A 23922-nucleotide genomic window follows, 5' to 3' on the forward strand; every position below is an offset into this window, starting at 1 on the left:
ACAGACACAGAGCAACACCCACCACAACAACAGCAGACAGACAGACACAGAGCAACACCCACCACAACAACAGCAGACAGACACAGAGCAACACCCACCACAACAACAGCAGACAGACACAGAGCAACACCCACCACAACAACAGCAGACAGACAGACAGACACAGAGCAACACCCACCACAACAACAGCAGACAGACACAGAGCAACACCCACCACAACAACAGCAGACAGACACAGAGCAACACCCACCACAACAACAGCAGACAGACACAGAGCAACACCCACCACAACAACAGCAGACAAACAGACACAAAGCAACACCCACCACAACAACAGCAGACAGACACAGAGCCACACCCACCACAACAACAGCAGACAGACACAAGCAACACCCACCACAACAACAGCAGACATTAAAGCAATTGTTTTATTTAATAGAAATAAAACATATTGAGTATTTTTAGTGTGACTCCACTGAACATAATAAACACAGCGGTCCTGCTTGGGAAGTGATGCCCTCAGCCACTCAGTAATAAAGGGAACGTGATTCTTTATTTATCAGCTCCTGTGTTTCAGAGGGACGGCCAAAGCCAGCACTGTCCCGGGACACTCCAAGGAGAGAGATATTTGAAGGAGACCCAGTCACCCTGAGCTGTGGGGTTGAGGGGGGTTCTGGTGGCTGGAGATATCTCTGGTACAAAGACAGTGAGTCCAGTCCTCCAGTGTACCAGACTGACAGCAGCAGTGGAACTGGAGCGGGATACACAATCAGTGCTGCTGCTCTGTCCCACAGCGGACAGTACTGGTGTGGAGCTGAAAGAAACAGGACACCATTGAACTCACAATACAGCCATCCCATCTGGGTAAATGTAACTGGTAAGCAGGGATGGGCAGTATTGAAAATAGATGTAGAAATATATATTTTCGTTACATTTGTATTTTTGTAATTTTGTACTGAAAATGCACATGCCTGAGTATTTTGTAAGTTTTGTATAGAAAAATATGTACTTTTTCTGTTCCTGTATGGTTTACATCTGAAAAACAGTAGACTGTTATCAGGGCTGTAGCCAGTCATGAAAAATGGTACTTAATCCCATGACTAACACTGCTGTGAGGACTCAACTCATGATGCACATAGCAGTGTTTGAATGACTTGCAGATGATCAGTGAAGTGATATCTAAAGGCTGGTTCATACGTGTCACAGGTGAATGTGATACGTCAGGCGCAGACAGCTATAAAAGCTGTGCAGCTTCACTCCAACCATGAAGCAAGTGATTAAATTATCAGAGAGGTATGAACCAACCTTAAGTGTTGTAGAACCTAGGGATGGGAAGGGGCAGGACGCTGTGGGGTGATGGGAAGGGGCAGGACGCTGTGGGATGATGGGAAGGGGCAGGACGCTGTGGGATGATGGGAAGGGGCAGGACGCTGTGGGATGATGGGAAGGGGCAGGACGCTGTGGGATGATGGGAAGGGGCAGGACGCTGCGGGATGATGGGAAGGGGCATGATGCTGGGGGATGATGGGAGGGGCAGGATGCTGGGGGATGATGGGAAGGGGCAGGATGCTGGGGGATGATGGGAAGGGGCAGGACGCTGTGGGATGATGGGAAGGGGCAGGATGATGGGAGGGGCAGGATGCTGTGGGATGATGGGAGGGGACAGGATGCTGGGGGATGATGGGAAGGGGCATGATGCTGGGGGATGATGGGAGGGGGCAGGATGCTGTGGGATGACGGGAAGGAGCAGGATGATGGGAAGGGGCAGGATGCTGGGGGATGATGGGAAGGGGCAGGATGCTGGGGGATAATGGGAGGGGCAGGATGCTGTGGGATGACGGGAAGGGGCAGGATGCTGGGGGATGATGGGAAGGGGCAGGATGCTGTGGGATGACGGGAAGGGGCAGGATGATGGGAAGGGGCAGGATGCTGGGGGATGATGGGAAGGGGCAGGATGCTGGGGGATGATGGGAGGGGCAGGATGCTGTGGGATGACGGGAAGGGGCAGGATGCTGGGGGATGATGGGAAGGTGGCAGGATGCTGGGGGATGATGGGAAGGGGCAGGGTGCTGTGGGATGACGGGAAGGGGCAGGATGCTGGGGGATGACGGGAAGGGGCAGGATGCTGGGGGATGATGGGAAGGGGCAGGATGATGGGAAGGGGCAGGATGCTGGGGGATGATGGGAAGGGGCAGGATGCTGTGGGATGATGGGAAGGGGCAGGATGCTGGGGGATGATGGGAAGGGGCAGGATGCTGTGGGATGATGGGAAGGGGCATGATGCTGGGGGATGATGGGAGGGGCAGGATGCTGTGGGATGATGGGAGGGGGCATGATGCTGGGGGATGATGGGAGGGGGCAGGATGCTGTGGGATGACGGCAAGGAGCAGGATGATGGGAAGGGGCAGGGTGCTGGGGGATGATGGGAAGGGGCAGGATGCTGGGGGATGATGGGAAGGGGCAGGATGATGGGAAGGGGCAGGATGCTGGGGGATGATGGGAAGGGGCAGGATGCTGGGGGATGATGGGAGGGGCAGGCTGCTGTGGGATGATGGGAAGGGGCAGGATGCTGGGGGATGATGGGAGGGGCAGGATGCTGGGGGATGATGGGAACTGGCAGGCTGCTGTGGGATGATGGGAAGGGGCAGGATGCTGGGGGATGTTTCAATGGCCTGTTTACAGCTTGTTCCTGTCTTGACTGAAACATTTAGTGTTACCTACAGCTAAAACAATAAGAAGCCTCTATACTCCAGCACTGCCTCTGTCTCTCTAAGGAGCCTCTATACTCCAGCACTGCCTCTGTCTCTCTAAGGAGCCTCTATACTCCAGCACTGCCTCTGTCTCTCTAAGGAGCCTCTATACTCCAGCACTGCCTCTGTCTCTCTAAGGAGCCTCTATACTCCAGCACTGCCTCTGTCTCTCTAAGGAGCCTCTATACTCCAGCACTGCCTCTGTCTCTCTAAGGAGCCTCTATACTCCAGCACTGCCTCTGTCTCTCTAAGGAGCCTCTATACTCCAGCACTGCCTCTGTCTCTCTAAGGAGCCTCTATACTCCAGCACTGTCTCTGTCTCTCTAAGGAGCCTCTATACTCCAGCACTGCCTCTGTCTCTCTAAGGAGCCTCTATACTCCAGCGCTGTCTCTGTCTCTCTAAGGAGCCTCTATACTCCAGCACTGCCTCTGTCTCTCTAAGGAGCCTCTATACTCCAGCGCTGTCTCTGTCTCTCTAAGGAGCCTCTATACTCCAGCGCTGCCTCTGTCTCTCTAAGGAGCCTCTATACTCCAGCACTGCCTCTGTCTCTCTAAGGAGTCTCTATACTCCAGCACTGCCTCTGTCTCTCTAAGGAGCCTCTATACTCCAGCACTGCCTCTGTCTCTCTAAGGAGCCTCTATACTCCAGCACTGCCTCTGTCTCTCTAAGGAGCCTCTATACTCCAGCACTGCCTCTGTCTCTCTAAGGAGCCTCTATACTCCAGCACTGCCTCTGTCTCTCTAAGGAGTCTCTATACTACAGCACTGCCTCTGTCTCTCTAAGGAGCCTCTATACTCCAGCACTGCCTCTGTCTCTCTAAGGAGCCTCTATACTCCAGCGTTGCCTCTGTCTCTCTAAGGAGCCTCTATACTCCAGCACCGCCTCTGTCTCTCTAAGGAGCCTCTATACTCCAGCACTGCCTCTGTCTCTCTAAGGAGCCTCTATACTCCAGCACCGCCTCTGTCTCTCTAAGGAGCCTCTATACTCCAGCACTGCCTCTGTCTCTCTAAGGAGCCTCTATACTCCAGCACTGCCTCTGTCTCTCTAAGGAGCCTCTATACTCCAGCACTGCCTCTGTCTCTCTAAGGAGCCTCTATACTCCAGCACTGCCTCTGTCTCTCTAAGGAGCCTCTATACTCCAGCACTGCCTCTGTCTCTCTAAGGAGCCTCTATACTCCAGCACTGCCTACATCTCTCTAAGCAATAGGGGGCGCTGTGAGAATCCCACTCTATGGAAGATGCTGGTTCCAACTGATTTGAATATCTTGGCCAGACAGCTTCACAAACACTAACCTGTCTTCATTTAATCTTTTCTTAGCTCTGTTCTCCAGGGTGACTCTGTCAGCCTCTCCAGGAGTCACAGTGAAGGAGGGAGAGGCTCTTAACATGACCTCTGAGGCAGCAGTGAACAAAACCCCCCGCCCTCAACTCCACTACACCATTGTGAGAGACGGGGAGCCTGTGACTAACAGCACTGACTCTGCACTGTACAGCATAGGCAGCACTGAGAAGAGCCACACTGGGAGCTACACGTGTGCTGTGGAGTCACAGGGAGTGAAGAAGAGCAGCCAGGAGCTACACATTGAACTGCAAAGTAAGATCTAAACCCCGTCCTAAACAGCTATCCTAGTTATCTGAAGGGCTCTGTAATCCTTTGAGAAGTGGAGATCTTTCGTTGTGATCCCTCCCACAGTGTAGGATTTAGTTTGGCACTAGTGCCTTCACTGTGGGATGTCCTTGCTCTTGCCCTTCCTCCTTTTTAAAATGAATTTGTATGACGATTACAATCCTCTTTTTAAATGCAATCACTGAACTTGTGTGTTCTTGTAAATGTGAACCCATTATATTCCCAGTGTGAAGACATAGAGCCTTAACAGAGCACAGAATTACCAGCAATTGCATCACAATGGATTGGGAGCAGATATTGCACAGTACAGACACAGTGTTTAATACTTTGCAAATTCACTGGTGTGTGTTTCCCACTAATGTCTCAGCTTTATATATGGGTGGGATTACATTTTAAACAAATCATTCTCTTCCACTTTTTGAAATGCGATCAAAGGAATTTATTTCCCCGGCTGAGTATCTTATAAAATGATGGTTCAAATAGAATGACAGTTACAGCAGACAGACATTAGAGTGACAGAGTGGCGAGATGAAGGCTGCTACTGTTGAGCTAGTGTGAACAGGGTAGTGTTCTTGAATAGCTATCAGCTCAGTCAAGGTGTATGGACGTCTCTAGCACACACTCACACTGTACCTTCCTTCCCCAGCGTCCTGGCACAGCGTGGTTGCTGTTGGCTACAGAGTGAGCTTCTTTCTGATTCATCTCACTGTGTTCACTCTGCTGCTCCTTCGATACTGCAGGATCCGAGGTGAGACTCCCAGGAGGTGCACACATTCAGGCTGCTTCTTCAACACGCACCCCAGTCTACCCCAGGGATAGTTCATTAACAAAATATCTATTTCTGTATCTGTGTTATATAGGTTCTGCGTGTATCGCTGATGCTAAGTCAAGGTAAGTCAGTATTAGCCAGTATGTACTATTGTACAGACAGGGGGCGCTCTCTATCTCTACCTGTCATCATCCTTTACAGGACTGGAAATGGAGACGGAAACGTTGTGATGAGCTCTTTAAGAATCCCTCTTGCACAATATAACAGTACCTTTCACTTTGACCTGTGTCTTAGAGTTAGAGAACTCCCTCCATAAACCATTGCTGTCTCCCGTGCTATATATATATATATATATATATATATATATATATATATATATATATATATATATATATATATAATCTACACACACACATACATTGTAAAACAGGCACATGCGTAAACAGGCTCGCTCGGGTTCTTTTCTTCCTAAACACGACTCAACACACTGATTTAAAAGAAAAAGCGCTTATGAACACTTTTAATAATACAAAATAAACAAAACAAAATAAACATGTAGCTCCTTCGGAGCGCTAACTAAACATTTGTCAGGAACCTATTCTAATAAACCGGACAGCTAAGCTGTTTACCTGCTGAAAAAACACACGGTTTTTAAAGACGAACAGATAGGCTTTCCACAGTACATTTCAGTATGATTGAACACACCATCAATCAGGATCTCCACACAGCAGCAGCCCTGAGCAGCCTGACTACTCTCTTTAAATACCCCGCGCATGGCTCTGATTTACAATGACAGCCAGGAGCAGGGGATCATTAACACTAATTAACACACTGCAGCAGTGTTGAGTAGTGGTTAGGGCTCTGGACTCTTGACCGGAGGGTCGTGGGTTCAATCCCTGGTAGGGGACACTGCTGCTGTACCCTTGAGCAAGGTACTTTACCTAGATTGCTCCAGTAAAAACCCAACTGTATAAATGGGTAATTGTATGTAAAAATAATGTGATATCTGTATAATGTGAAATAATGTATAATGTATAATGTGATATCTTGTAACAATTGTAAGTCGCCCTGGATAAGGGCGTCTGCTAAGAAATAAATAATAATGTGTTGACAGGGTGGATTTTAACCCCCTCCCTGCTGTGTTACAATATATAAACAACCGTGTAAGGATTGCGTCACACTCCCGGCTGTGCAGCTGCCGTGCTCTTCACACATTTGGGATTTGCAAGATGCTGATAAAGAGCATTGATATTCCTTAGGAGCGCAACACATTGCGATACACTATGAAGATCTCAGAAGATCAATGCTGGTATTCTTTGCATCAAATCATATCCCGGTTTTGAAGAGCGTCAAACTTATTGGGTCCTGGAAATGCTGCGGCAGAACTTGATGCAGGTTCGTGTGCGGTAAGTGCTAAAAACAAAAGTGGGACTCACGCAGTCATACTTTTTGGATGGCATGTATCAATGCAAACTCATCTTGCTTTTTGTTGTTCACAAAAACAACAGCAGCTTACATGGCTTTGAATGATACCGTAGTGTGACGTTATAATACATAGAATAATGAAAACAGTGCATAGTTTAACCGAGGCGTGTGGCCAGGGCCACATTCCGCACATGGATTTGTAGGGATAACCCCATCCCTGCCAAATTTAAATTTAAAATATACAAACTTTATTGACATACTGGGTCCATGTGGTTTTTTGGTTTCCGGATGATAAAGATTGACGGCTTTGACGTTTGATTCAGAATCGTTATTCTTTGATTCAAGTTCAGTCTGGGGTATTGCACATTTCTCACAGTCTCTTTACAGTTGATACACAGCTGCTCCTTACCTTCGAATGCACTCTGTGATTTCAATGGGACTTGATCACTCTGAAGCCTGGAAGTGTCATCATTCTTTAAAGCTTCTGTTATTGCTGCAGTTAAACTCTGAGCCCTCCTTGTGTGTCTCTGACATCTGTCTCAGGAAAACCTCGGATCAGGATCAGGAGCAGTCAGCAGAGGGGATTGAGCTCTCCAGCCGTGCAGCAGACTGGAGTTGAACTGGAATAGTATTGCACTGTCCTGCTAAAGACCATTCTGACTGGAATAGTATTGCACTGTCCTGCTAAAGACTAGTCTGACTGGAATAGTATTGCACTGTCCTACTAAAGACCAGTCTGACTGGAATAGTATTGCACTGTCCTGCTAAAGACCAGACTGACTGGAGTAGTATTGCACTGTCCTGCTAAAGACCAGACTGACTGGAGTAGTATTGCACTGTCCTGCTAAAGACCAGTCTGTACCATAGACCTACAAATAATTGATTACTCATTGATTCTTTTAATGAATTCTTTGATTTTTTTCATGGATTGCATTGTGTAGCTCTGCGAAGCACATTACTCAACAATGTCTCTATTCATAAGCTAGTAATCAATAAAGTGCTTTACTCCACCAGTGTTGTTTTATATTATTACTGAAAGCCCTTCAGCATGTATTTGAACTTTCAAAGTATTGGGAGTCTGAGGTAGCAAACAGTCACCATGACTGACTTACTGGTAATGAAATGATGTGTGTCCGATCTGTTGGAAGGGGAGTGCTGTATTAAATAAATGAAATCTGTGTTATTTAGGCACAGCATTTTATTTTACAGTACCTCTGTAATCCAGCACACTGTATAATCCGGCACAATGTTCCAGTCCCAAGCAGTGCTGGAATGGACAGCTTTACTGTAATATCAATGCATTGGGGTCATGCTGAGCATTCAGTCAGACAGGGCTGGTGCATTTTTTTGCAAATATATTTTTGTCAAATTTGATTTAAAAAATGGTGAATACTTTACACTGAAATTCAAACTCAAATCACTGTCACAATACTGGAGTAATTCAATAGCTGAATAAACTCAAACTCAAATCACCATCACAATACTGCAGTAATTCATTCAAGAAAATTTGGGCTTGTATTTATTATAGTGACAGAACACACAAGAGAGTGTGGGCCTGTATTTATTATAGTGACAGAACACACAAGGGAGTTTGAACCTGTATTTATTATAGTGACAGAACACACAAGAGAGTGTGGGCTTGTATTTATTAGAGTGACAGAACACCCCCCCACCCCCACCCCCACCCCCACAAGTGCTTTATTAAAAGGTTTAGCACAGTCCACAGGGTAGCACCACAACTATCTCCTCGGGCCCTCTGCTGATGTAACACTTCTAACAGAGGCTGGGGCGGAGCCCGTCAAGTACAGATCACCTACTGCGACAAACTAAACATCTCCAGTGCCTGAACCGGTTCACCTTCCCTGTGAGTGGAATGAAGAGAGAGAGAGACGTATTTTACGCTTGTTAAACAGTGGAAAGGTTCTTGTTTTTCACATTGTATCAATGAAGCTGTATAACAGAGCTCCCATGTTGGCACTCAGTTGTTGATACAATGTGAGATGCTGTTTCTCTCCATTCCTGAAGAATTTTGAGAGCTGAACGGAAGCACACAGACAGAGACAAGGTGAAAGTGAAGGCAGGTAAGCAGTCTGGTTGAACTGGGTTCTTTAAAGTGACTGTAGCTTTTAGGACTGATCTGTTGGGATTTTATAAACACAATATGAATGTGACAGTACAAATGAAATGATCATTTTAATAAAATGTGTTACTATGGGGACAGGTGGTTAAGTGTCTGTGTAGGAGGTTCAGAAATGGCGGTTCATTTGTTCCAGATTTTACACACAAATATCCTCCCCTAACCCTTGAACCAAAATAACCTTTGTTCCACTGTTCAAATTCACTTTTATAACAGAAGGACACACCTCTGTTGTCATGAGGGCTGAAAAAGAGAATTATTTATATTTTTGAGAAAGGGCAAGCAGAGACACAATGACCAGCTGGTGTATGTTAAAATAAAGGATAGTAATGCCACCTTGGCATCAATTATAGAAGGGTAGTGTACACCCTGTGGTTTAGAGTCCAGATCGAGGGGGGTACTGTTAATCCCACAGCTAAAACTCCCATCTGGAGAGTTTAAACAAACTGCACCGAAGACAGAGGAGTACATTAACTCTACAGTACATTAAAGAATTGTATTTGCTTATAATCAGTGGGATTTTTTGATGTTTTTATTTTCCAGAAAATGCCATTGGAAGAGCAAACCTGTCTTATTGTAGAGCTACAAGTGAAAAGTTCCCAAACAACACCTGCTTGAAAAGCTCTGCTTTACCCGAGGTCTGCAATGACCTCCCTGTTCATCGTAACACACAAGGGGCAAAAACGAATAGAGACAGACCTGACGCTAAAGCTCACACAGCTCCGATAGACCACTCCACTACAGAAAAGGAGAAGACGTCCAGGCGCAAAAGTGTCAAGGAAGAGGAAGAGGGGAAACAGAAAAGACAGGTGTGGTCTCGGAGACGTACACCCGCCGAACGAGAAGAGAACAAGACTCAGCCGGGGGTGACAACGCCTCCGAGACACAAGGAAGGGAAGAACGCAAGCATCCCTTCCAGTCTCACACCCATCAAAGAGGAGTGGACCCCAGAATCCTTCCTCCTGCTGATGAAAATCTTACAGATCGACATCCCTGAAGGTGTAATCACACACGAAGCAATTCGACTTTCTCAAACAGGAGCCGTTCACGACGTTGCTGAGAAAATCATCGGTCTCTTGATAAATTTCGAGCTTCAGTTTGAGAAGCATCCCAGGTTGTCTGCCAGGGAGGTGAAACAAGGTTTAAAGTTGATGGAAAACAGTGAATTGCTTGAACTAACGAAGCTGCTCTTTTTCAAAACGGCTTCAGACAAAAGCCTCCTCCAGGGCCAATGGCAGAAGAACACTTCCAACACAGGCCGCGGATTCATTCTGAACACTGCGTTCAGGTCCACGCCGGTCTCGACGGCGGTCATGCACACCGGCCCGGTGACCAGGTCCTGGAGCAGGCTGACGGTCGGGGAAGACTTGCCTACGATAACCCTGGGAACCCGTAAAACCCTCGGGGTCATCTCGGACCACCGGTACGTCGATGAACAGTCTTTGTGGACCGGTACTCCGTCCAAGAAAGGGTTTGGTATGTTTGCAACAAACAAGTACGACGAGTTGGAGTGCCTCAAATGTTTTCACGAAACAGCGAAGGAGAAGAAAGCGTTTGGCGGAGGGGCCGCAGGCTACACTTGTGGGAACCGCGTCCAATATGGGTTTCTCACTGGGAACGTGGATGTGTTTGCAGATTTCAATCAGGACAGACCTCGAGAAACTCAGTGCGACAAGCTGCTGATCGAGTGCAAAGGGACCACGGGAGACATGGTCGGGAATTTCTTCACCAAAACCAAACAGATTAAAGACGGATTCCCTTACGCCGAGGTGGAAACAAACCACATGTACATCTTTCAGGCGCAAACCTACATTTTCAATGTACGTTTTCAATGCTATAGCAACAAATACAAAATCCTCTCCCATGAAGAAAGCTGCGATGGTCCTGAGATATTACCACCCTGGTGGACGACCCCAGCAAGACTTTTGCCTAAGTCTCATAGACATCAACAAAAAAGCACATGAAGACATTGACAAGCTACGCCTGTTTTGCAAAGAAATGTTTTGGGCTGTTATATAGCAGTGTTGCAACAGCTATTTGTGAAAGAGAGCTGATAGAGACCCCTACTCCAGCAGAGCTGATAGACTCCTGCTCCAGCTCCAGAGCTGATAGAGACCCCTGCTCCAGCGCTGATAGAGACTCCTGCTCCAGCGCTGATAGAGACTCCTGCTCCAACGCTGATAGAGACCCCTGCTCCAGCGCTGATAGACTCCTGCTCCAGCGCTGATAGAGACTCCTGCTCCAGCTCCAGAGCTGATAGAGACCCCTGCTCCAGCGCTGATAGAGACTCCTGCTCCATCGCCGATAGAGACTCCTGCTCCAGAGCTGATAGAGACTCCTGCTCCAGCGCTGATAGAGACTCCTGCTCCAGCGCTGATAGAGACTCCTGCTCCAGAGCTGATAGACTCCTGCTCCAGCGCTGATAGAGACTCCTGCTCCAGTGCTGATAGAGACCCCTACTCCAGCGCTGATAGAGACTCCTGCTCCAGTGCTGATAGAGACTCCTGCTCCAGAGCTGATAGACTCCTGCTCCAGCGCTGATAGAGACTCCTGCTCCAGCGCTGATAGAGACTCCTGCTCCAGTGCTGATAGACTCCTGCTCCAGCGCTGATAGAGACTCCTGCTCCAGCGCTGATAGAGACTCCTGCTCCAGTGCTGATAGAGACTCCTGCTCCAGCGCTGATAGAGACTCCTGCTCCAGCGCTGATAGACTCCTGCTCCAGAGCTGATAGAGACTCCTGCTCCAGCGCTGATAGACTCCAGCTCCAGCGCTGATAGAGACTCCTGCTCCAGCTCCAGCGCTGATAGAGACCCCTGCTCCAGAGCTGATAGAGACTCCTGCTCCAGCTCCAGAGCTGATAGAGACCCCTGCTCCAGCGCTGATAGAGACCCCTGCTCCAGCGCTGATAGAGACTCCTGCTCCAGCGCTGATAGAGACTCCTGCTCCAGCGCTGATAGAGACTCCTGCTCCAGCGCTGATAGAGACTCCTGCTCCAGCTCCAGAGCTGATAGAGACCCCTGCTCCAGCGCTGATAGAGACCCCTGCTCCAGCGCTGATAGAGACTCCTGCTCCAGCGCTGATAGAGACCCCTGCTCCAGCGCTGATAGAGACTCCTGCTCCAGCGCTGATAGAGACTCCTGCTCCAGCGCTGATAGAGACTCCTGCTCCAGCGCTGATAGACTCCTGCTCCAGAGCTGATAGAGACTCCTGCTCCAGCGCTGATAGACTCCTGCTCCAGAGCTGATAGAGACTCCAGCTCCAGCGCTGATAGAGACTCCTGCTCCAGCTCCAGCGCTGATAGAGACCCCTGCTCCAGAGCTGATAGAGACTCCTGCTCCAGCTCCAGAGCTGATAGAGACCCCTGCTCCAGCGCTGATAGAGACCCCTGCTCCAGCGCTGATAGAGACTCCTGCTCCAGCGCTGATAGAGACTCCTGCTCCAGCTCCAGAGCTGATAGAGACCCCTGCTCCAGCGCTGATAGAGACCCCTGCTCCAGCGCTGATAGAGACCCCTGCTCCAGCGCTGATAGAGACTCCTGCTCCAGCGCTGATAGAGACTCCTGCTCCAGCGCTGATAGAGACTCCTGCTCCAGCGCTGATAGACTCCTGCTCCAGAGCTGATAGAGACTCCTGCTCCAGCGCTGATAGAGACTCCTGCTCCAGCGCTGATAGACTCCTGCTCCAGAGCTGATAGAGACTCCTGCTCCAGCGCTGATAGAGACTCCTGCTCCAGCGCTGATAGAGACTCCTGCTCCAGCGCTGATAGAGACTCCTGCTCCAGCTCCAGCGCTGATAGAGACTCCTGCTCCAGCGCTGATAGAGACTCCTGCTCCAGCACTGGTAGAGACTCCTGCTCCAGCGCTGATAGAGACTCCTGCTCCAGCGCTGATAGAGACCCCTGCTCCAGCGCTGATAGAGACCCCTGCTCCAGCGCTGATAGAGACTCCTGCTCCAGCGCTGATAGAGACTCCTGCTCCAGCGCTGATAGAGACTCCTGCTCCAGCTCCAGCGCTGATAGAGACCCCTGCTCCAGCGCTGATAGAGACTCCTGCTCCAGCGCTGATAGAGACTCCTGCTCCAGCGCTGATAGAGACTCCTGCTCCAGCGCTGATAGAGACTCCAGCTCCAGCTCCAGCGCTGATAGAGACCCCTGCTCCAGCGCTGATAGAGACCCCTGCTCCAGCGCTGATAGAGACCCCTGCTCCAGCGCTGATAGAGACCCCTGCTCCAGCGCTGATAAAGACTCCTGCTCCAGCGCTGATAGAGACTCCTGCTCCAGCGCTGATAGAGACTCCTGCTCCAGCGCTGATAGAGACCCCTGCTCCAGCGCTGATAGAGACTCCTGCTCCAGCGCTGATAGAGACTCCTGCTCCAGCGCTGATAGACTCCTGCTCCAGCGCTGATAGAGACTCCTGCTCCAGCGCTGATAGAGACCCCTGCTCCAGCGCTGATAAAGACTCCTGCTCCAGCGCTGATAGAGACTCCTGCTCCAGCGCTGATAGAGACTCCTGCTCCAGCTCCAGAGCTGATAGAGACCCCTGCTCCAGCGCTGATAGAGACTCCTGCTCCAACGCTGATAGAGACTCCTGCTCCAGCGCTGATAGAGACCCCTGCTCCAGCGCTGATAGAGACCCCTGCTCCAGCGCTGATAGAGACCCCTGCTCCAGCGCTGATAGAGACTCCTGCTCCAGCGCTGATAGAGACTCCTGCTCCAGCTCCAGCTCTGATAGAGACTCCTGCTCCAGCGCTGATAGAGACCCCTGCTCCAGCGCTGATAGAGACTCCTGCTCCAGCGCTGATAGAGACCCCTGCTCCAGCGCTGATAGAGACCCCTGCTCCAGCGCTGATAGACTCCTGCTCCAGCGCTGATAGACTCCTGCTCCAGTGCTGATAGAGACTCCTGCTCCAGAGCTGATAGAGACCCCTGCTCCAGCGCTGATAGAGACTCCTGCTCCAGCTCCAGAGCTGATAGAGACTCCTGCTCCAGCGCTGATAGAGACCCCTGCTCCAGCGCTGATAGAGACTCCTGCTCCAGCGCTGATAGACTCCTGCTCCAGCTCCAGCGCTGATAGAGACCCCTGCTCCAGCTCCAGCGCTGATAGAGACTCCTGCTCCAGCGCTGATAGAGACTCCTGCTCCAGCGCTGATAGAGACTCCTGCTCCAGAGCTGATAGAGACCCCTGCTCCAGCGCTGATAGAGACCCCTGCTCCAGCGCTGATAGACTCCTGCTCCAGCGCTGATAGAGACTCCTGCTCCAGCGCTGATAGAGACTCCTGCTCCAGCGCTGATAGACTCCTGCTCCAGCGCTGATAGACTCCTGCTCCAGCTACAGAGCTGATAGACTCCTGCTCCAGCGCTGATAGAGACTCCTGCTCCAGCGCTGATAGAGACTCCTGCTCCAGCGCTGATAGAGACTCCTGCTCCAGAGCTGATAGAGACTCCTGCTCCAGCGCTGATAGAGACTCCTGCTCCAGTGCTGATAGAGACTCCTGCTCCAGAGCTGATAGAGACCCCTGCTCCAGCGCTGATAGAGACCCCTGCTCCAGCGCTGATAGAGACTCCTGCTCCAGAGCTGATAGAGACCCCTGCTCCAGCGCTGATAGAGACTCCTGCTCCAGCGCTGATAGAGACTCCTGCTCCAGCTACAGAGCTGATAGAGACTCCTGCTCCAGAGCTGATAGAGACCCCTGCTCCAGCGCTGATAGAGACTCCTGCTCCAGCGCTGATAGAGACTCCTGCTCCAGCGCTGATAGAGACCCCTGCTCCAGCGCTGATAGACTCCTGCTCCAGCGCTGATAGACTCCTGCTCCAGTGCTGATAGAGACTCCTGCTGCAGAGCTGATAGAGACCCCTGCTCCAGCGCTAATAGACTCCTGCTCCAGCGCTGATAGACTCCTGCTCCAGCGCTGATAGAGACTCCTGCTCCAGCGCTGATAGAGACTCCTGCTCCAGCGCTGATAGAGACCCCTGCTCCAGCGCTGATAGAGACCCCTGCTCCAGCGCTGATAGACTCCTGCTCCAGCGCTGATAGAGACTCCTGCTCCAGTGCTGATAGAGACTCCTGCTCCAGAGCTGATAGAGACCCCTGCTCCAGCGCTGATAGACTCCTGCTCCAGCGCTGATAGAGACTCCTGCTCCAGCGCTGATAGAGACTCCTGCTCCAGCTCCAGAGCTGATAGAGACTCCTGCTCCAGTGCTGATAGAGACTCCTGCTCCAGCGCTGACAGAGAAGCTTGTTGCAGAGCTGAGAGAGATGTTTTTAGAGTTTTTTTTTCCTATTTAGTTAGTTGACCCATTTTATAAGCACAACAAGGCACTTCAGGATGTGGGATATACTCTAAAATGACTTAGAACTAGGCTTGCTATTATTTGATTTCTTTTTTTTTTTTTGCCAAATCGACGATTAATAAATGTTTATTTTTTAAAGAATTTACCTTTTTTGTCGATCTTTATTTTTCAATTCAAGCAGAGCATGGCTGAAATCGACCTTTAGGCTTTAAAAAAAACAGACTTTTTCCCATTGAGAAACATCTCATTTAGAGAAACCCCGTCTTCGACATGCAACAAAACCATGGTTACAACATTCTAACTGAAATAACGTTTAGTCACAGCGAAGCTATACCTAGATATAGATTCTACACAAATTAAAAAAAAATGTCTCAAATAAACCATAGAAAACGCAGCATATAAAGTGTATTGCACAGACTTTTATACATAGAAGTAAAAGCAATATGCACAGTCAGAACAAAACATTAGAGAGTTGAACAGAACTAACCTGCACTTATTCAGAGCTCCGCCCCTCTCCTTAAGCACAGCTGGACTCACTGGAGGCAAGGCAGACTGGAGGAGACTTCTGCCGTTGATCAGGGTACTGTGCACAATACTCATGAAGTGGTTTCCTCTTGCGCCCCATTTCAAATCAGAACGAGTACCGGTCACCGTATATACCTATAATAGCAAACGTTTACCTACACCTTAACCTGCTAATTTCAAAGTAGGAGCTTTGAATGACACGCTATAGCTGGCAAATGGAAGTGCATAGGTTGGTCTTGATGATTGACAGTCATTTAAACGAATGAGAACATTCTAACGCTGTTTCAGCCAACGAGATGTCAGGACAGGATGAAATGCCGGGCGGTGACATTACACTAGCCTATTAAGGAACCACTGATTTGAGTGACAGTGACCCCTAGCCATTCAGAGCGGAACGGAGACGGGACAGACAGCAAGTATAAAAACTACACAGACGAGATGATTTCTTAAATTATTATTTTTGGTAAAAAATAAAAATAAAAAAATTTTAAAAAAACTAGCGAGTGGTTTTCCCCCCTGACGTTTATCCTATATAGATTTATTTCAGTCAAACTTTGAGAATTCGACGTTTAATGAGCTTTACAGATTACAATAGAAAAGTAGCAGGTCCAGTTATAACACACCCGGGGTGCGGTGATGTTAGCGTGTATCCCACACCCTGCCATGCCGTACTGCTTACATATACTGGCCTGTTTCTAGATGAATCTTCAGATTAATACGAGGAGGACTTTCATGCAGAGACGACGCAGAGAGACTTGCCAGCAGTGGAGAAAGAACAAAGCTCTCCGCTCTGTATGTAAAACTCTGAACAGGATAGAGAAAAATAAAAATAAAAACATGTCCTTTGTTCATTAACACACACATTGTGTTCAGTGGCTGGTGTGGGTGCAGTAGATATTAATGCAGTACTAGCAGTAAGCCGTGCCATAGACTCCTCATAATACGAACGCTTTGCTGGTCCCTTAACAGAAACTAAACGTGTTAAAACCACACACTAATCTGCATTAATACTGAACGGAAATGTAAAATACAAAAACAGGAGTAGAAATCGAGTTTCAGTGTCTACACAGCAGCATTTCCTCAGGATGTTATAAAAGGGGGTTGTGTCAAAGCATCTTTTGCACTGGTGTTTATGTATCTATACTAAAAGGTAAAGAACTCCCTTGCAAAATCTATAGTTCATCTGGGTTGATTAGTTCTTATTAAAAATATTTAATTAACGTCTTACCAGATTGAGGCTTTAATATGAACACACACACATACACACACTAGACACAAGGAATGTTTAAATCAATAGTAGTATTTTATTAAGTACACAAATATTAAACAGAAATCAGAAAAGTCAGAAAGTATGGGCAGCAGTGTGGGGTTAGGTCTCTGGACTCTTGACTGGAGGGTCGTGGGTTCAATCCCAGGTGGGGGACACTGCTGCTGTACCCTGAGCAAGGTACTTTACCTGGACTGCTCCAGTAAAAACCCAACTGTATAAATGGGTAATCGTATGTAAAAATAATGTGATATCTTGTAACAATTCTAAGGGCGCCTGCTAAGAAATTAATAAGTAAGCCCCTTAGTTTCTAAGCACAAAACACCAGTGACAGCTTTAACTCTGCCTTCCAGACACCTAGCAGGGCTATTGAAATATGACACTGCCTATATCCTCACACACAAGGCAACAGCTCCTGAACAGCACAAGCAGGCGATGAAGCAGCTAGTAGCTTAGTAACACATACACGCCCACACACACACACAGCCTAAACTGAAATGATACAGACATGATATTGCACTAAGCTTATTAATGGTATATAGGATACAGCAAGTTTACTTTTAAAGTAATTCTTCATACAACAATATGAGGTAGATTACTTATAGTTACTTCATCAAGTTTCACTAAGTTATTTCACACGCAAAGTATGCAAACTAAATAATTAACCGTTCAATTCTATGTGAATGTGTTACAATTAATTAATTTAGTTCCATGAAAGGAAAATGCAACTGGAACACTGAACGCTTTCTTGAAGCTTAGACTTTTGGTCGGCTGGTTTGGAAACTCAATCTGTTGAAGTGTCCAGTACAAAACGCTCTCCTCTCAGCAACAAAGTCTTCAATCCCCAAATCAGATCAAACTCGGCAACAAAGCTTTCAACTCTTGATAGAATCAAACAGCTGCAACAAAGTCTTCAATCGTTGGATAGGATCCACAACAGCTCCTGTCCGCTCTGTCCTCTTCACTGAATCTTTAGCTAAGCAGGTAGCAGGGCACAGTTTTTTAGCTTCTGTTGGATACTGTGGCTTAGAAATACAGAAGACCCAGACTTGTTTGTCTGATAGAAGTCTCTAAGTTTTACGGCAGTCCTTCAGCTGGGCCTCAGTCTCTTCACTTGTGGTTGTTTACTCGCTTGCAGCTTGCTTACTTTTCTTGGGTCCGTTTTTAGGCAGAGTCCCGGAGTTGCAGCTTCGCTTGGCAGACTGACAGCTACTTGGTTAGCATTCGATGTGGAGTGCAAAGTGTGTAGTTTTGCTTCAATATTTATAGTCTTTTCACTCTTGCTAAATAGCCACTTTCAGGAGGTCATTGGTGTATCTTGCCTCTTTATAACTCTCAGTTCTTTGATGTTTTGCTGCCCTTCTCCGAGACAACGATGCTTTAGGTCTTCCCCGCATCAAACGCTTGTTGTTGCAGTTGTGAATTATCTGTGTATAATTCACCTGTCCTGTCAGCCTAATCCAGTCCTGATGCCCACTTGTTTAACCATCCAGTTCAGTAAGTCACATAGTTCAATACGTCTGCAGGAAAGGGGCCCTTTTCTTCAGACACAGCAGTTTCATTAAGTCCAGTTTAATTTTTAATACTCATTCAGGTATTAATATCATATTCAAGGAAGATGTCTCACAAGCTTAATCCATCAATAGTCGTAGCTATGCTACATTCTAATTTGTAATCTGCCACTGAGTGTAAACTACTGCAAAAGAGCAAGACAGAGCCAGGGATAAAACCGGTCTGCCTTTCTGTACCTAAGATCCGTACACAAGCTTGCAACACTGCTATTACTCAGGGCAGTTTACAAGAGCAGCACAAATACAAGCATGGACAATGCACATTGCAAAGCGACACGTCACGCAATATTCAGCCATTCATGTCATAATACAGCCATGGGACACTATCATTTTTCATTAGTTTTAGAATCGTGATGAATTTACAAGACAAACCCTCCAGGCGGTTGTCCAGTAAGGACGGTGCAGTCTTGTCTCTGGGATGCTACATACCGGGGTCGGGATACTCGTTCCCATCAATGTATTTATTTTCAAGTCTATGCAGTTTAAATGCTAAACCCTGAAACTCATTCCCCACACTGAGTTATCAATTTCTCCTGACTCGTCCATCAGATGAGGTGCAGAATAGTTTCCTTTCTGCATATTCCCGCTCCCAGGCACTGACTGCATTGACAGCCTGAGTTAAACTGACAGCAGAGAAGCCTCTTGTGACGTGTCCGCGTCTCCGCCCACTTTCTGACACAGTCACAGTGCAAGAGAGCTGAAGTTCATTTTTACCATTTAAAATACATGCTCACGTGATATACAAAACAGTAATTTTCACAAGGATTCATAATGCAAGGATAACGTTTTTTTCCCTCATGAGTGAATCATCCCATTTAAGGTTTCTCTCCTATGTGAGTTCGCTGGTGTATAACAAGGTGTCCGGACTGACTGAAACTCTTCCCACAGTCAGAGCAGGAATACGGTTTCTCTCCTGTGTGAGTTCGCTGGTGTAAAACAAGGTGTCCGGACTGAATGAAACTCTTCCCACAGTCTGAGCAGCGATACGGTTTCTCTCCTGTGTGAATTCGCTGGTGTTTTTTGAGGTTGCTTGACAGAGCGAAACTCTTCCCGCAGTGCGAGCAGGGATAAGGTTTCTCTCCTGTGTGAGTTCGCTGGTGTAAAACAAGGTGTCCGGACTGACTGAAACTCTTCCCACAGTTTGAGCAGCGATACGGTTTCTCTCCTGTGTGAGTTCGCTTGTGATTTTTCAAGTCTCCTAACTGACTGAAACTCTTCCCACAGTCAGAGCAGCGACATGGTTTCTGTCCTGTGTGAATTCGCTGGTGTCTTATCAGGGCTGCTGAATGACTGAATCTCTTCCCACAGTCTGAGCAGCGATACGGTTTCTCGCCTGTGTGAATTCGCTTGTGATTTTTCATGTCTCCTAACTGACTGAAACTCTTCCCACAGTCAGAGCAGCGATATGGTTTCTCTCCTGTGTGAATTCTCTGGTGTTTTCTTAAGTGTCCTGAAACATTGAAACTCTTCCCACAGTCAGAGCAGCGATACGGTTTCTGTCCTGTGTGAATTCGCAGGTGTGCTTGCAAGGTTCCTGGTTGATTGAAACTCTTCCCACAGTCAGAGCAGCAATATGGTTTCTCTCCTGTGTGAGTTCGCTGGTGTGTCTTCAGGTTTCCCGAGTGACTGAAACTCTTCCCACAGTCAGGGCAGTGACACGGTTTCACTCCTGTGTGAGTTTGCTGGTGGAAAACAAGGTGTCCGGACTGACTGAAACTCTTCCCACAGTCAGAGCAGCGATACGGTTTCACTCCTGTGTGAGTTCGCTGGTGTAAAACAAGGTGTCCGGACTGACTGAAACTCTTCCCACAGTCAGAGCAGCGATACGGTTTCTTTCCTGTGCGAGTTCGCTGGTGTGTTTTCAGGTTTCCTAACTGGATGAACCCTTTCCCACAGTCAGGATATTCTCCAGCGCCCGCCCTCGCTTTAGCTGCTGGACTGGAACCTGGAAAATATGAACAGGAAAGAAAGTAAGAGGGACTGCTTGTAGGCTTGGGGCATGTGGCTGGGTGGAGGAGTGGATTAAAGCATGTGAATTTCAGCTGTGGGGGCTTGCACTGGGTTACATCTGTTAATAAAACGTATAGCCTCTACTTTATTAGAGATGCCAACTTCTGAAAGGAGAAAATAATATTTTTTTGTTGTTTGTTTTTAGGCCAGTGGCTGCTAGCCCCTTGACATTAAAAGGTTCTTCAGCACTGGCAAGCCAATGACCTCATTTTTACCGTTCAATCTAATTTGGTTACTGTAAACACACAGCATTTAGAAAATAATTCAACACTATTTTGTTTTATCATGTTTCCAGGCCCATAGTTTGGCCGCCATATTGGATTGGAAAAAAACAATTTTGCCTAAATATAAAAATGTGTCTTATGAAAAAGACTTATTCCAGAGTGCAGAAAGTTGGTATAGTTGTTGAGGGATAGTCCAAGATGAACTGATAGGCTGTGTGGTATGGCGGCCATGCTGCATGACATCAAAATCGCACAGTACAGACGTCATAATCACAAGCTAGAAAAATCTTCTTCTCCCAAACCGCTAGTCTGATAGAACCAGAAATTGGCACAATTGATCCTAGTATGTTTGTCTTGAAGACTTGGTCAAGGGAAGTTGCTACAAGAGAAAACATGGTGGCCACGTTGGATGACATCATCAACATAAAAAACTGGAAGTGTCTGAGTGAAACAAAAATTGGCACACATGATCCTAGTGTGGCTGTCTTTAAACTAGGGATGCACCGAATTCGGGATTCGGATTCGGCCTGAATACCTACTTTTTAAACAGGGTTCGGATTTGGATTCGAATACTTAGGATTCAGTGAACCGAATCCGAACCCTATATCCACCCAGACGCACATCCATTTTAATACATGCCTTCAAAGTGTTTCAATGGGACACAAATCCGGTACTGAATGAAACTGTATTTAATAACAAGAACACATTTAACGAACTCTGTCGCAGCTCTCAACTCCCTAAATTGACTTACTGGTGGGGCAGGCACTAAACACGTCACGCAGCGGCTGAATGCAAACTGCACACCCCTGCATGCAACAGCACATTCACATCACACTTTCATTTGTGTGGCTTTGTCCGAGACGTGTTCTAAAGATCATACTAAGAGAAAAAAAAAAATAATCGGTGCACAGAAATATATATTTTGTAACTTTACAACTGTCAGATGTGCAAGATGTTGCTGAACAATATGTAAATTAAATGTTATGTTACTGTAATGTGCCAATACAAGTTGAACCATTTGCTAACTGCTGTGTTTTATTGAAATAACTTTAAAACTATTTTGTAGCCTATTGTATATGTGTTACACACATGGTGCATTTAATTTTTTCCTCATTGCTCTCTGATAGGGTTGTCAACAGGCTCCAGAATCTCAGGACACTAAGGCAGGTCAGGTTTTTTAACTCTCCTCTCTAAACTGCAATGTATTCGACATGTAAAGTGAGCAGTTTAGTAGATATACTTAATTTAGGATTCGTAAGTGCTATCAAACCTGGACTGAAATAGTCAACTTCCAAAATATTAAAATAACAAGAGTTTTTTTTTTTTTTAATACATTTGGAATCTGCAATTATTTTTCATATTTTCTCCTCAATTTGAAATGTCCAATTATTTTCATTTCAACCCGGTAACCCCCGCACTGACTCAGGCGGGACGAAGACGGACACGCGCGTCCTCCGAGACGTCAGCCGTCCGCTTCTTTTCACTCTGCAGGCCCGCTATGCAACCACGTCAAAGCTACAGCACTGGAGGACCATGCAGCTCCTGGTAGCTTACAGGCAGGCCCGCAGACGCCTGGCCAGTCTACAGGGGTCGCTGGTGCGCGGTGAGCCGAGGACATCCTGGCCAACCTAGACCCTCCCCACCCGGGCACCGCCCCCTGTGAATTCCCATCCACGGTCTGCTGTGGAATAGCCTGGACCTGAACCAGCGACCTCCAGGCTACAGGGCGCATCCTGCACTCCACGCGGAGCACCTTTACCGGATGAGTCACTCAGGAGACCCGTCCCCCAAGAAAGATTTTACAAGGTTTTATTTATTTACATTTTTACTAGTCTGCAACTATCAAAACACAACATGCTGTGTAGCATCCAGTAATTTATATAAAAGCGATAACAAGCCTCATGCCCAGCTATCAGCAAAAAAAGGCCTACATAAAGTGTTCAGATAGGTTATCTAATTCAATTCCAAGATACTTCCTCATTATTATTATTGATTGGTATTGAAAAAATGCATAAATTGAAAATAAAAGTTAATAGTTAGGAAATATCATCTTGTAATGAACAGGTTCCTATGACGGTGTACTCGCCTATTTCAAACTCTACATGGGATTTGTATCAAATTAGCTTCATACTGGGCTTGTCTGTATCTGAATCTCTCATAGGGAGCTCAAAGCAACCCACGAGTCTCGACGGGGCTGACGGACCACCCTGTGGTGTATGAACTATCCTTAAGAGAGCAGAATATATAAACCGTGTTCACAGCGCTGTATTGGGGCATAACCGCAGAACTGTATAAAAACAATACAGGCCATGTAATCACCGCAGACAGAGGGATGACGTTTCTCACATTTTTTATGGCAGCTCCACAATCAGGAGAATATATATTTTTCCTTCCATAATGAATCGAGAGGAACGGTCGTTCTCACGCCAAGTTACAGTGAAGCGCGAGAACTGCCAGCGACGCTCTACAGAGCACGGATAGTTTATGTGTTTTCAGGGTATTGGCGCAGCAAAAGTAAATCAGCCAAAAGCACCATTTCACTGTTAATTTGTAGATCCCAACACTGACGAAAAAAAAAGGAAATACCTGTCATACAGTAAGAGAAATAAGTCACCAAAGGAAGGTAAAAACGTCCCTCTCCTCCTCCTCTTTCTCCCCGTCGTATTTTTTGGGAGATTTTTGCAGACCCCAGGCACTTATATCCACGCATATTCATGTTACAGCACATTTGATTTTAATGACATGTTTTGTCAACATGGAAATATACTGGGGAAAGCACTTATTTGGACGGCTGTATCATTTCTATGAAATGACTTATTTCTGTTTTAAAATGGAACATTCGCCTGCAAAAAAAAAAAATCTTTATATAATAAAGAAACAAAAAGGTCCGGTATACGTGGGATTTGAACCTATAACCTTCAGTTTGCAAGTGCCTTGTGTTAACTGTTAATGCTACACGATTAGTTCAGACATGCAGTATTTTGAAAGATTAAGTCAGCCAGCTGAAAATTCTCTGAACTTTGTTACATTTTTTAGATTGTTCGAGCCATCATCTACCTTCGTCATCCTCATTCTGAGATTCTGAGCTGGAGCTCTGAAAATTGTTTGTTTCCTGCGAGCGTAACGCTCATTGTAGTCCCTATTGGCACAAGGACGTACGATTTCCTGTCTCTATACTGGTCGATGAGAGTAACGCTATTTGTGGTCCCCACTGGACAAAAAAAGGAACATCATTTCTGAGAATTAACTGTGCTGAAGGATAGCCTATATAGTTGGTAAAAGAAACAAATAAATAAATACATTAATATAAATATTGAAATAAATGAA

General features: G+C 47.0%; 3 protein-coding genes and 1 pseudogene across 4 annotated transcripts in view; 1 reads left to right on the plus strand and 3 right to left on the minus strand.

Annotated features, from left to right (window-relative positions):
• Positions 1-23922, minus strand: part of LOC131708993 (zinc finger protein 79-like) — a 181304-nt gene that overhangs the window by 144503 nt on the left and 12879 nt on the right. The window lies entirely within an intron of this gene.
• LOC131709039 (uncharacterized) lies at positions 1307-2707 on the minus strand. Its single transcript, XM_059010654.1, has one exon. It carries the CDS (start codon positions 2705-2707, stop codon positions 1307-1309), a length of 1401 nt encoding a protein of 466 aa, XP_058866637.1.
• LOC117434210 (uncharacterized) lies at positions 8267-11925 on the plus strand. Its single transcript, XM_059010586.1, has 2 exons — positions 8267-8653; positions 9253-11925. Exon 2 carries the CDS (start codon positions 9678-9680, stop codon positions 10671-10673), a length of 996 nt encoding a protein of 331 aa, XP_058866569.1. The 5' UTR covers positions 8267-8653; positions 9253-9677; the 3' UTR covers positions 10674-11925.
• LOC117968192 (zinc finger protein 271-like) overlaps positions 16804-23922 on the minus strand; it is a 34164-nt pseudogene continuing 27045 nt past the window's right edge.

The sequence above is a fragment of the Acipenser ruthenus genome, chromosome 41 (genome assembly GCF_902713425.1).
Source record: "Acipenser ruthenus chromosome 41, fAciRut3.2 maternal haplotype, whole genome shotgun sequence".
In the NCBI taxonomy this organism is placed as follows: domain Eukaryota; kingdom Metazoa; phylum Chordata; class Actinopteri; order Acipenseriformes; family Acipenseridae; genus Acipenser; species Acipenser ruthenus.